At 49.4% G+C, this 13,409-nt stretch overlaps 2 protein-coding genes across 2 annotated transcripts; both read right to left on the reverse strand.

Annotated features, from left to right (window-relative positions):
• Positions 1–2,179: 2,179 nt before the first annotated feature.
• On the reverse strand, positions 2,180–6,277 carry ETH_00032185 (CMGC kinase, MAPK family, MEK kinase-related (incomplete catalytic triad), putative; the record flags this gene model as incomplete). Its single annotated transcript, XM_013378013.1, has 3 exons — positions 2,180–3,977; positions 4,389–4,864; positions 5,099–6,277. The coding sequence occupies 3 exons, from the start codon at positions 6,275–6,277 to the stop codon at positions 2,180–2,182; spliced, it is 3,453 nt and encodes a 1,150-aa protein (XP_013233467.1).
• Positions 6,278–8,284: 2,007 nt separating this feature from the next.
• On the reverse strand, positions 8,285–10,385 carry ETH_00032190 (zinc finger DHHC domain-containing protein, putative; the record flags this gene model as incomplete). Its single annotated transcript, XM_013378014.1, has 5 exons — positions 8,285–8,355; positions 8,577–8,655; positions 8,905–9,075; positions 9,287–9,538; positions 9,927–10,385. The coding sequence occupies 5 exons, from the start codon at positions 10,383–10,385 to the stop codon at positions 8,285–8,287; spliced, it is 1,032 nt and encodes a 343-aa protein (XP_013233468.1).
• Positions 10,386–13,409: the final 3,024 nt, after the last annotated feature.

Genomic DNA, 13,409 nt, shown 5'->3' on the forward strand with positions numbered 1-13,409 from the left:
TTTGACGGCTGGTGTGACAGTGTAAAACACTGAGAGGCTGATTTGTGACTTTGCCGGCGCTTCCGATTCCGTCTGATCTAAAGGCAGAAGCGCAATCCATAAGTGCAGCTAGCAAGAAGACCCTAGTCAAGACTTAGAGCGGCGTTTGCTCTGCAAAGACTTATATATGGCCGTGCGCGTAAAAGGGAGACAGACGAAAACGTGGGCGGTCTGAAAAATGAACCGCGTGGCGTACAGGCTACGAAGGGAAAGCTGTAGCTGCGGCAAGAAACGCCCATGGGGCCTCTGGACACCCCGCAGGTAAAAAAGTCGAAATATTAAAGAAAAGAAAGGGGAAAGAAAAGGCATCACAGCACTAGCCTTGTGGGAGAGTCCGCATGAGAGGAGTTCGCAATTCGGACAGAAACGGAGTAGGCACCGCTTAGCACCTTCCCGCTGCCTCAGCTCCTCCTTGAGAGACAAATGTCCAAAAATAAATGAATCAAGATGCAAATTGGAACGTTTAAGTCGAAAAAAGAGTCAGAAACTCACAAGGAAGGGGGGCCCCGTGATGCGGAAACCTGAAGCTGCTGCGCCCACCAACGCTCCATTAAGTCGATCAGTCAGATCAAATGGACTAATCGAAAAGAAAACGTAAAAAAGAGAACGGGAATTTTAACATATTTGTTCAGGCTGCATTTCCCCCAAAACCATGACTGCGCAAATTCGGGCATGTTTGGGGCCCCCGACTGTCCAACTGTTGTCTGTGACTGTCTGACGATGAAACACAACAACGATTCGTTCCGCGCTTCTTCTTTTCTCGTTCATACCTTCGCTTCGTGGCCTTTCTTTGGTTTTATCCGCTTGAGAACCTTTTTCTATCCCGTATTTCTTCTCATATTATTCTAATGGCCGTTGTGTCCGCGAAAAATTCAATGACAGCGCATACCATGATGACCACTACCGTTCGATTTGGACACCAGGCGCAGCGTGTTCGGCTGTATGCTCATTTCTCTTCTTAGAGCCCCTCAGTATGCAATGAATGTCAGCAGGAGCTCAGTCGAGGGGCGCTTCCGTTATACTTCAGTTATTTCTGTCAACAACCGAAGCACGGAAGACACTCCGCTAGCACAGGGTGGTTATTCCAATAAACCAGGCGAACACACAAATAAAGAATACCTGCACACTTGGGTAAGTACGCGATCCAAATGCTCAGTGCTTGCATTGATCATTTTTCTTTGCAGAGGGCATGTGTGTGTGTGTCAGAGCATCCTCACACTGGTGGGGGGTAGGCACGCTAAATGTGCACCTGGAACAAATGAAACGAAGAAACAAAAACAAAAACTGAATTTTTTGAGGTTTTTTAACAAGCCCCAAACACTTTTGGAACCATGCAAAGCACCCTCAGTCGTACTCATGGGCAGCAGATCCTAAGGCTTAAACACTGCGACGGAGTGTCTCCATTTTCGTTGTTTGCCTTCCGCAGCTTCTGACAGTCTTGTCTCAGCCTTTTGCATGATTTTTTTTGCCGAGATCTCTTGTATTCTTTCTCGTTCGACTTTTTGCCTGCTGTTGTGCTGTCAAACGCTGGCACACATAGATATGCATTAAAACGAAGGCAGACAGAAAGAAGAAAAGTGGACAGGCAAAAAGAAAGTCAGAAAAAGAGACAGAAAGACGGCAAGAGGCAGGCAAAAGACTAAGACAAACCCAAGGACATGAGCGAACAGCAGAACGGGCCGCCCCTATTTAGTTCTGTCCATTATTTCGTTGCGTACAGAGAAACGCTGTAAGGATGTTTGATACGACGCTAATGCGGGGAAGGAAAACGTATATACGGAATGGGATAAAAAATGAAAAAGTTTAAAACAAAATGACAGGACGAAAGGACACGAAACGCAAGAAGATAAAATAGCGGTAACGAAGCCAGGAAACCAGCAAGCCTCCTTTCAAGGGAGACCCGCGAGCTGTCTGTACACCTCATCCAGTGCTCGACTGTTAACAACAGCACAAGTGAAAGCAGCAGGCCCAGCATCGTGAGCGCTGCAAAAAGTAGCTCTGTGATTGCAAAGCCTCAGAGCCGCAGAAGCAGCAACAGCTGCTCCTGCAGCCGCTGCAGCTGCTGCTACGAGTATTTCTACTTTGGCAGTTGAGCGCTTCGTATATACACGTACACGCAGTAGTTGTTGCCTCTACGAGTTCAGTCAAAGCGCCGGTTGTCTCGCGGTGTTTGTAGCGCCACTACGCCCAAGAGGCCCACCAAACCCTCGTACCAGTTTGGCATGCTTTCGACAGGAACATTTTGTTGTTCCTGCTGTTGCTGTGAATTCTGTGAGTTGCGTTTGTCCTGTTGGCGCTGAGGGCGGTGCTGCTCCTGAAGCTGCTGGTGGTGATGGTGGTGACGGTTCTGCTGGTGGTGATGGTGCTGATTATGGTGTTGCTGCTGCTGCTGCGTCAGCTTCTTGTCCGCTACACCTGGATTGCTACTTGTTTTCTGTTGTTGCAGCCGAGTGTTCTCCAGAGCTGACTCATTAGGTCCTCCAGGTTCTGCACCTGGGACCGGCTGTTGTGGCGGATGTCCTTGTTGCTCAACAGGGCCGTTGTTGCTGCTGTTGCTGTTGCTGTGGTGCTGCTGCTGCTGCTGCTGTATCGTTTGTAGCCTGGTTGTACACAGGCTAACAGGAGCAGCTCTTCCAGCAGCGGGTGCTGTTGCTGGCGGAGAGGGGCCCCTGCTGGTGCTGTGCGCCGCTGCAGCAGAACCCCGAAGGACAGCAGCTCCAGGAACTGGCATACGCCCAGCCTGCTGTTTCTGCTGCTGCTGCACATACAAACTCTTGGAAGCGGCAGTCACTGAGGGCTTCGCTGCTGCAGCAACAGCCCCTGCCTTAGCGAATGCTCTATGCTGTTCGTTCAACAGCACAAAGGCTGAGGAGTCAGCAGTGGACCCGTTGGAATCTGCAGCCATATTTGCTCCTGCTGTTTCTGCAGCATCTGCTTCCGCTGAAGCTCCAGAATTATCGTATTTCGCCTCCTTCACGCTCTTCCCCTCCGTACGCTGTTCGTGCGGCTGTTGCTGCTGTTGCGCTGCTGGTGCTTCCCCAGACCTGCGGTGTCGCCTAGGCGTCCTGGGTGTACGAGAAGCAGCAACAAACCTTGCCGCACCTTTGAAAAATGAATCTTCTCTTTCTATTTGAGACACTTGAAGAGCAGGAACTGGGAGTAGGGGCACAGAAACCCCATCGTAAACACCTTGATGCCGTTGTGAGTCAGCAGTAGCACCAACAGCAGCAGCGGGAGGCGTGACAAATCGCTGCAGCAGTTCCTTCTGCACATTGTGAAAGGTCCCTTGATTATAAGTTTCCTTGCCGCAAGCTACAGAAGCTGCTGCAGCGCGAGGGCTCAGTAGGAGCGGCTCTTCATCTGCTCCAGCACGACACTCTGCCAGGGCAACGACAGCTGCTGCTGCCTGCTCAGCTGCTTGGTCTGCCCTAGTTTTCTCTGCTTTTGCTGCAGTTGCTGCGGCAGCTGCCTGCTGTGCCTTCTCCTCCGCTTTAGCTTTCCGTGCTGCTGCTGCTGCTGCTGCTGCCGCTTGCTGGGCCGCTCTCTGCAATGCTACAGCTTCCGCCTCAGCAGCCTGCGCTGCTGCCGCAGCAGCAGCAGTTGCCGCAGCCTCTGCCTGTTTCTGTTCCTTCGCCGCCCTTGCCACCTTTTCTGCTGCTTCTGCTGCAGCAGCAGCTGCAGCCTCTGCAGCATCGAGCACTGAGCGCAGCAGCAGCTTTTCCTGTTGCTGCTGCTGCGGGGTTCTCAGGCTGCGGGCGTACGCTATCCAGGGGTGAGCCAGAGCCTCTGCTGCTGTCTGAAACCTGTGTCTGCTGCTGCTGCTGAGGAGCTTACGCATAAAGTTTTCGCATAGAAGAGAGTACTGCTGCTTTAGGCGGGGATAGCGGACATCTTGGGATAGCTGCTGACACAAGCGGCCGCTGCTTATTATTCCTTGGCTGCATAGAGAAAATTAAACAAAAAGGCTTATTACTCTACATCCACATTTCGCTGCGTAGTCGTTTGGGCGAGGTAGTGTTTGTGCATTCGCTACGGTACGCATTTGAGTGGTTTATTGACTATCCCTTCTCTAAATTGATGCAGGCACTTGGGCACACGCTTCTACGCGTTCAATGATCGAAGAAACAAATAGATGGTTGAATGCACAATGAATGAACAGCCTCTCCATGCATTCCCATTTCACCAAAACTGGACTCGTATTACTAATCCTTAGCAAACAAATTAGAGCCAACCAGACCGTTCGCTGCTTACTATCTAATTTCTGGTGCGACTTTTGGTGTAAAATGACTAAATAAGCAAACGAGTGACGTATGAAGCAGTGAACAAGTATCCAATCTACTTATTCTTACCTTTTAAGGTTGACTCTTTCATGCGGGAAGCAACCCTCCATTAGCAAGTAGCATATACACCCCACTGCATGCAGGTCAGCGAACGTTGATAGTTTTCTCTCCTTTACAACTTCAGCCGGCAGGTACTGAGGGGTGCAGCAGAGACCCTCGAGAGCCCCCCCTTCCCCGCTTAGTAAAGAAGCAAGAGAGCTGGTGCAGGCTGCTGCTGCAGCGGCTGCGGCTGCTGCGTTTGCTGCTGAAGCTGGATCCTTTACCCCCGCAGTGCGCAGCAAAAGGTTCCTTTTCCCACCCGTTCCAGATCCACCTTGCTGCTGCTGCTGTGCAGCAGCAGTAGCAATAGAGTAAGCCTGTGCTGCTCGTGCTGCTGCACATGGTAATGGCGTCAGCCCGTCCAAATCCACTAAAGTTAGAGTTGCGGGATGAGGTGCAGCAGACCTAAACATGATATTTTCAAGCTTTATATCTCCGTGAATAAACTGCAGAAGAGACACAGACAATTCACGCAACGCTGTAAATTGGCCGAAGCAGCAGCAGCAGCATATGGCGCAGCAGAGGCAGACACACAGGCAGTAGCTGCAGAACCAGCGGCACCTGCTGCAGATGCAAGTACACGAATAGCGGCAGCAAGCGCGTTTGTCTACACTTTTTGTGCTATATTTCCTGCCGCTGCTGTAGCAGCAGCAGCTACAGTAGCAAAAGCAGCAGCTTACCCCCTCTTGGTGTATGCACCTCAGTCCCTTCAGAATAGGCACAATGATCTGGGAGGCCTCCCATTCTGTGGGCAGAACTTGGCTGTACTTTCGACACAAATACTCGAAAAGTGTGGGACCCGCCAGTTTTTCCATAACCAAAAACTCGCGAGACACCCGGCTGCATGCATACACCCCAAATACCTGCAGCAGGTGTAAGGAGTCGAAACTAGGGAACTGTAGGAAGCGACAACAGCTGCAGCTAGAACCCCCTGCTACTGCTGCTGCAGCGGCAGCTGCCTCTGGAGGTGGGGGTGCTGTTGCTCCTGATGGGGGGTGGCAACGCTCGTGTATGGTTGCCAACAGCATGGCGAATGCGTCGTTTTGTATTTGTTTCGGCGGATGAGCTGTATGTTCACTCGAATCGGCAGCAAGCTCCGTAGCTTCTTTGCTGCTCGCTGTCGTGTCGGGTACTTCATTCTGCTGTTCCTCTGTCCCTTTTTCGGTTTTAAATTTCGTTGCTGTCCCGGGCTTAGCATCTCCCTTGGTTTCCGGCTTTATCTCTCTGTCTAGTTCTGCTTCGGTGCACGTTTCAGTATCTGTGTCTGTATCGTGGCCGCTGCTGCTGCTCAGCAGCTGCTGCAGCCTAATTAGCTGCAAGAATTTGAATCGATTGATGAAAAACTGCTGCTGCCTTTCTGATGAATGCCTCAGTGCCTTTACCGCCACCTGTCGAGTCCTATCAAAGAAGCAGTACTGACAACCCATCCGAGAAGAAACGCTACTGCTGCTGCTGCAGCTGCTGCTGCAGCTGCCCCTGCTGCTGCTGCTGCACCTGCTGCTCTGCCGGCTCTCCCCTTCCAACAAGTCTGTGCGCCTTACAGATCCCCTAGGGATTTCAAGGTGGCGGTGGGGCCTTGGGGCCCCAGGGACTCGGGTGAAGCAGGGGCCCCCGAGGGCCCCTCCCGGGGAGTACCGGCAGGTGCTTCTGTCTACCGAGCCAGCATAGACCGCGCCGTAGCTCCCTTCACCTAGCAACGTGCTGAAATCTACGTACGTCCAGGCCCCACATAATAAGGGTATGTGCAGCAGCCGCTGCTGTGTTGCTGTTGCCTCGGCTATGCAGGTGACCCCACGAGGCCGCTGCTGGGGCTGCTCTCCGGGTTCGATGCCCACTAAGACAGATTCTGCGAGGCCCATTATCTTGAAGTGACTGTCTTAGAAGACAGACCAACCATCGGGAACCGAGATCTATACCAGGTTTGGTTTGCCTTCCTTTTTGTCGACTTGTTCGTGTCGTGACAAACAGCAGACGCCAAGGAAGGGGAGAAAGGGGCAGCAGTGAAGCGAAGCAGGGACAGATTCGAGTCAAGCTCCACAACCGACACGTTACATCTAGTTTACGAAAAATACTACAAACTGCCACCAGCCAGCAAGCAATGGGGGGAAGGAGCAAACGAAGTGCAAGGAACAGCTTGCGAAGTTGTGGGGGAATGGGCTAATATCAAGTAGTCCAAGGACTTGAAGATAAAGGAATCTTTTTTAGGAGTGAAGAAGAAATGTTTAATGATCAAATGACAAATTGCAGCTGCTCGCCCAGGCGGTCGAAATTCGAGTGGTCAACGCGCACCCGAAGCCCGTGCCGTATAAATTAGGATTCAATGACCTCCTACATTTAAAAATAAACAAAAACAATAAATGATAGTAATGGGACAAGAGGTTCACGACGGAGAAAAAGTGAATGTGAGCCACGAGGGCGCAGCACCACCGGCCACTGACCGACCGGTTACGCCATTCAGACAGTGCCAGGGCTGTGAAATATGTTCAACTGAGCTTCGCAGACATAAAAGTGAAGATGAAAAATAAGTTTATAAGCCTCGTTTAAACGAGCTGCAGTGTCAGAGGCAATTTAAAAGGGTAGATGCGTTGCACAACCTTAGGCGTTTTGACGCCGCCGTCGGCACTGAGGGCTGCGACTGAGCCATGAGCAGACGAAGTGCTCCCCATGAACGCAGTTGACATGAACAATAAAGAACCTTAGCTCTTCAGTAAAATTTGGTTCAACGCTTAGAATGTAATAGACCAAAACGCGTCAAGTGTATTTTTTCCATTGCTTCACTGAATAGGCCAATGGACTGGTGCGAGTTATGCGTATATGTGACACATCCTCATGACCTTCATACATGATCTAAGGGGAGTCCAAGATTATCGCTTCAAAATTTAGGTTTTGGATCTGTGTTACTGTTGTCTTTAGTGTCCCATTTGTTTTGTGGAGTGTTCCCGTGAATTGCTCCTCTAGACGCCCGGCCAAATGCAAGTGCTTCGTTTGCCAAAATGGCCGGGATGGGCAGTTCAAAAACCGATGAAAATTAGCCACTCTTCACTGCATATAATTAACTCGCACACAGTGAACTGTTCAGGACAATTTATAGGGATGCACCTGCAGGGCTCCGGAATTCAACACGCCGTGGGGTGGGTTTTAGTGGGCCAATCTGCATAGCTTTTGCCATATTGGCCACTTTGTAAGAGTGAAACATGACTGTATCTACGCTGTATGCAGTTTGTTAGTATAAAGGTACTCTCGGCTTCGTCTCTTCAACAGCAAAGCTCTAGTGTCCTCTCTAGCACGGGAAGAAAGCGACAAAAAGCAAAGCTCATACTACCATCTCCGCACAACTTTATGTCACTCCGAAGAAGAATCTTGCCTCCATGTTTCATATTACGTAAATGCTACACCGGGAGGAATTAAATGCGTGAGAAGGGGGAGAGCATGACTTGTTCCTTATTTTTCTGTCTCCATCTCTGTCCTGGTTTCACCGGGCTTCTCGTTCATCGTACAAGTGCTCATGCATCAGCAAAATATTATTTGTCTGCCTGTTAAAGGCTGTATCGGTTATCTACAGCGTTTATCGTCACTTGTTCTACGCGCACAAGTAAAGCTACACTAGTTTACACTTCCACTTCTCGAGCATTCTCCTACTTTTTGATGACAAGTTTATTTGTTGGCTTGCAAAGCTCTCCATCCATTTTATGCTGCATTTTCGTGACAGCAGCTGCAGCAGCGGCAGAGGCTAGAAGCCTCCTGTGGCGTTTCTGCTGCTTGTGCAGTTTCTCACGGCAAGAATAAAGCAGCAAAGAGAGGCAGAAATGAGATAAGCGACAACAAACAATATAAACACAAAGGCAACAAGAAACATCAGTAACATCTCATTGGCGAGCTGCTGCATTTGAAGCAGACCGCGAGATGAGGAAGTGCTTCCCGTCACCTCGACGATTGTCTGAAAACAAGCGCAAACCCTGGACCCAAACCCTTAGCCCTAAACGCTAGAAGCTTATCTACACAAATCTAAACCCTCTTTCCATAAAGTCTTTAAAACGTAAACCCCAAACGTCTCTGTCGGGAATCATGAGCCAGCCCTCTCCACACACCGTTCCTCTGTGCCCCAGCCGCTAGCTCGTATCTAAAACTAAAATGTGGCAAAAATTAAATGTATCTCACCAATGGGGAGGAACCACAGGAGAGGGTTGTACCCGAATACCTCGTTGAAATTTCGCCAGAATCCCAGGTTCCAGATATCCTGCACAAAAAATTGAAACAAGAACGATAAAAAGCATGAAGGCCAGCTGCATGTGCACCCGTATTGAGCTTCAGTGACAAATGAAAACAGTAAAAACATCGAATTATACAAAGGGATTGCATACAGCTGCTTTCTTTCCCTTTTAACGAGGCGGTGATTAGAGAAACATGCTTGCTTGGGAGGAAAATATATGCAAGCACGTGCACCATATGTGCGTGTGCACTTCAGACAATTCTTTGGTGTACGTACAGCTGGCGGTTGTGCATCGGTCCTCCTAAGTCTCTTTTCGCAGAACTCGATTGTAGTCATCCCCTTGGCTAGGAGGTAAAGATGAAATAAGCCAAACAGGAATAGAACAGCAAAGAGAAACAAATCCAGAATTGAGCCCAACAGCAGGGCAAACAGCTCCCCGAAGTCCGTCTGCAGAGGAAGCGCAAACCGAGAAGACCAGATTAATAAATTAAACGAGAAAGTGAAATAACCTGTCCGCTTGCTTGCACGCATGCAAGGGGTTACTGCAGCAGCACCGCATTCTGCTCAGAAGCAGCGGTCCAGAAATAAGCACGATTTTACAAATGCAGTTTCTTCAACATTTGCGATATAGGGGAATTCATTTGGGGTGTAAATCCACCTTGGGTTCTCCGACGACTCTGACGAGGGACTCGATCATCGTCCCGCCCACAAACAAACAAGTGAGAGTTCCGTAAAGCAGCAACAACATGAAGTACTTGTGGTTTCCCCAGCCAACACAATTGGCCAGCCAGGGGCAGTGGTGGTCCATTCGCAAAATGCAGCAGCGGCAGACGCGGCAGTGGTGAGTCCGGTCGGGTTTACATACACCGCACCACTTGCACACGCGCAGCCCGCCGCTGCTCTTCGTTTCCTGAGTTGTTGCAGCAAATAAATCCAACAAAGAAACAAATCCAAAAATATATTTCAACTAATAAATCACTAACGCCACTTGCCGGTGCAGACAACTGGCATTGATAGTTAGCCCAAAAACGCCACGGCTCACTGGAATGGTGGCAAGACATGGAGAAAAAGAAACAGCGAAATGCACATTCAAACAGAAGAAATTAAAGAAAAAAGCAAAAGGACAAACAGAAGCAAATGCAAAGCTTAAAAGACAAATAAAAGGGAAGCAAACCCGTTAAAAGATGTGCGCAAATCAACAAGATCTGCAGCTGTGCTTTCACTGTGGGCAGCAGCTGCGAATTGAGTTGGAGTAAAACTAAGCTGTACATACACCGCAGCCCCGCCAGCGGGCTCACAGCTGCAGTGTGGGTCTCCATGGCATCTTCATCTGTTTCGTTTGGAGTTCCGGGGCGCACGAAAACGCTCAAAGCGAAGCAAAGGATGAAGACGGCGAACAGGAAAAGAAACACAATGAACTCGGACAAGCCTCTGCCGAAGGCCTGTCTGTCTGCGCCGTGCTGCTGCAGCAGCGGGGCTATGTGGTAAGCCACGTATACCCCAACCACAACAAGCACCAGAGACAAAACAAAAAGGACCGGCAAAGAACGAAGGAGGGCCCCCTTGGGGCCCCCCAGGGGCGCGGCGTAGCGCAGGGGGGCCACTTGTTCAGAGTCCTCATTTTCTTTCTTCTTTGCCCCCCCCACTAGGGGGCCCCCTCCTCTGTCGCCTCCACCTCCAGGGGGGCCCCCGGAAGTCCCCCCAGCTTCAGAGACGCCAGCAGCCAGCAGCGGCTGCTGGTCCCCCTCCCCCTCCATTGTGGGCAGCAGTTCTAGCAGGGAACGCAGCGAGGGCTCAAGGAACTCCTAGCTGCCTTGAGGCGCCGCGGACAGCAGCAGCAGCAGCAGCAGCAGCAGCAGCAGACTCAGGCAGCTGCTGCAGGCCCGCACAAAAAGCGCCTGAGACGTCGAGAAAAGCAGGGGGGTTCACTCCTTTTAAAATAGTCGAGATGAAGCCATTTCGCGATGAGCTTGCGCGGCAAAGGCCTTGGCTATGGGGAGCAGCTGCAGCCAAGGGGCAGTGGACTCCAAAGGGAGGCTTGATATACAAAAAGAAGAAAAGGGAAAAGACATATGAGCAACGTTGGGGCTGTTGAGAACATGAGGAAAATTTTAAAGCTTGAAACGAAGAAATAACCAGGAATCAAGGAGGCTGTGACCGGGGGATGAGCCGAGTGAAAGAGAGAGGAAAGCAGATGTATCTTCAAGCGGCAAACCTGCCGCTATCACTGTCCAATTTACAAGTTTATTTAATACGGGAATAGCGGCATACAATTGCCGTGATGAAACATTGGCGGCCACCCCCAGTGTCGAGCCAAGCAGCACAGCGCATGCATCTGGGGAACTGATCTACGCATGCAGCTCTATTATATTGAAAAATATTCCGTTTTAATCCAATTAAATTACTGGATGCTTGCTGATCCTACAAAAAGCCCGTTGGGGAGTGCGCAAATAACTCTCCAGGCTTCCTGCCGTTGGTGCTAGCCGTTGGAGGCGGGCATAGCACGTGGGGTGTCTGTACAGGCGGGACAGTGAGGATAAAGCTGTGTAAAAGGTACGTTGATAAAGCATTCGAACAAATCTTTTTGCGTTCTTGAGCTTCCAGTGTAGTCCCTGATGTTTGTGTGCCGTGGTCGAGCAAGCTGGCTGAACTCGGCACCGTGGAATTACGCTCCTCCACATGTTCTGTGGACCACATAAGGCTGTTTGTTTCATGATGAAATTTCCAGTTGAGGAAAGTTTACTGCTAACCTAGTCTGCTTTCTGCCCTTTGGCTATGCATACTCGAACGCCACGCAGCACATGCTAGACAGCAAGCGCGACACCACGTGGCCCTCACTTGGTTTCGTCCATGTTCGCTTTTACACGTAGTAGTCTACTTGTTTGAAGTGAATCAGCCTTAAATCCTGTATTTTGAAACACCAGGTGCGTGCATCATTTGTGCATGCATCGTAGGCAATGCTCTCCGCACACAAATGCGCTGAGAAAGCACACATAGGATTTCTGGGCTAGAAGGAGTTTTTACTTTTTACTTGCTTTTGCATTCAAGCCGGTGTCCAGATACCCAAATAATCAATAAGTTTTATCTGTGGCTGTATATTAGGGCCTGTTTTGGCGCGATTTCAGCACTCTGCATTTTAGCCGTGGCTGCGATCCCAGAGAGAAAAGTTAATCAAAAGGATGACAAATTCAACGCACACAGACTGAACAGAAAAACGCGTGTTTAACAAAATTTAATATATTGGGCCTGTGGGCACAAGGAGCTCGCTCTGAACAACAGGAATGTAGCAACAGCACACGCACACAGATAGCTACTTGGCAAGCTTTCAGCTAACTCAGCTGGCTAACTGGCTAACTCTGTGTCGCGCTGGTGCCTTGAGAAGTAGCTACTCTTTGAAGGCCACAGGGAGGGCTGAAAGAAAGCCTAATGCGCCTGTCTCCCATTGAGCGTTGTCTTAGTTGCATTTTCGTTGAGGGTTTCACGTCAAACAGCCCACGAGAAGCAAACAGCTGCCATTGCAGGTGAAGTGACATAGTGAGGCCTTGTGGACTGGACATGTTTCGATATTCACTTGCAAACAACAGTATATATAGCTGCACTGATAATCACAGTAGATGTGACTCTGGACTTAATTTGCTTCGGTCCTCCATGCTAATGCCAGTATTGTTAACATTCCAAGGTAGGAAATGCTTATCGGGTGGATTAGTATGCGTTTCAAAAGATGACTAGCGTTCCCCTCCCCCTTTTAAAACGAACTCTTATCCACTCCTGAACAAGTGAGTAGTTTACAGTGGCGGCAATACTTGAGGCAATAGGCAAAAGCACAGTCAACCTTATTGAAGGTTACCGCCACCATTTGCAACCATCCTGCTTATCGCCTGGATCTTGATTGTATGAGGTGTCCAGCCGATGAGTTGCAATAAGTTGCAGATTCAGGAGATAATTACGTTTTTGTCCTCCTCAAGAGGTGCATTCGTATAGTTGAATTGTCGTTTATTGATACTACTACGATGAAAATCGTAACAGCAATTAACGAAAATGGTAATTGGTAATGGTAATTGGTAATAACGAGAGCAACCACAGCAAAATGCCTCCAATACGACTGCCATCTTCTCCAATTATTGGCTAGTCTATCGGCGCAAGCCCAAAATAGTCAGGCAGACGAAACACAAGTATGCGTAAGACAGAGCTCAAATGATCTGAATCCTGAAACACGCAAATACTACCAATAAAGCAAACGACTTGAACAAATAAATGAGTTACTTCACAGCTACACTGCGAGAGTGAGGTGAAACCCGAAGGCTAGCTAACAATTCAAGGAAAGAAGCATGTTTCTAATGAATTAATAAAGCCTTTTTCCCCGTTCTTTCAGTTTTTAGCGTTTCTAAAATGTTTATATATAGTACTCTCTTGTTGCTGCCAGAGCGAGAGCCAAGCTAGCCACTGCGAAACAAACCCTCGAAGCAAAAGCCTCAGCCCTCAACAAAATAAAGGCGAGAACGCTTGGCAGCTGCGCGACCAGGCATATGCCGAAGGCCGCAGCCGCAGCAACAGCACGAGCTCAGGTACGCTCAAGAGACGCAAGTACAAATACATTTCATCAAATGCAGTCAGGACAGAAATATCTGAAGGCGTAGACGCTACTGACAGCCAAGCCTCTACCTAACTTCATTTGCAATGAAATAAATGTACAAAAGCAGAACGAAGAATCAGCAAACCCTAAATGAAAATATGTATCAAAACACGAAAAGAGCACGAACACAAGGACAAATGAGCCATTC

Source organism: Eimeria tenella, genomic scaffold (assembly GCF_000499545.2).
Source record: "Eimeria tenella Houghton genomic scaffold, Eth_scaff70, whole genome shotgun sequence".
Taxonomy (NCBI): domain Eukaryota; phylum Apicomplexa; class Conoidasida; order Eucoccidiorida; family Eimeriidae; genus Eimeria; species Eimeria tenella.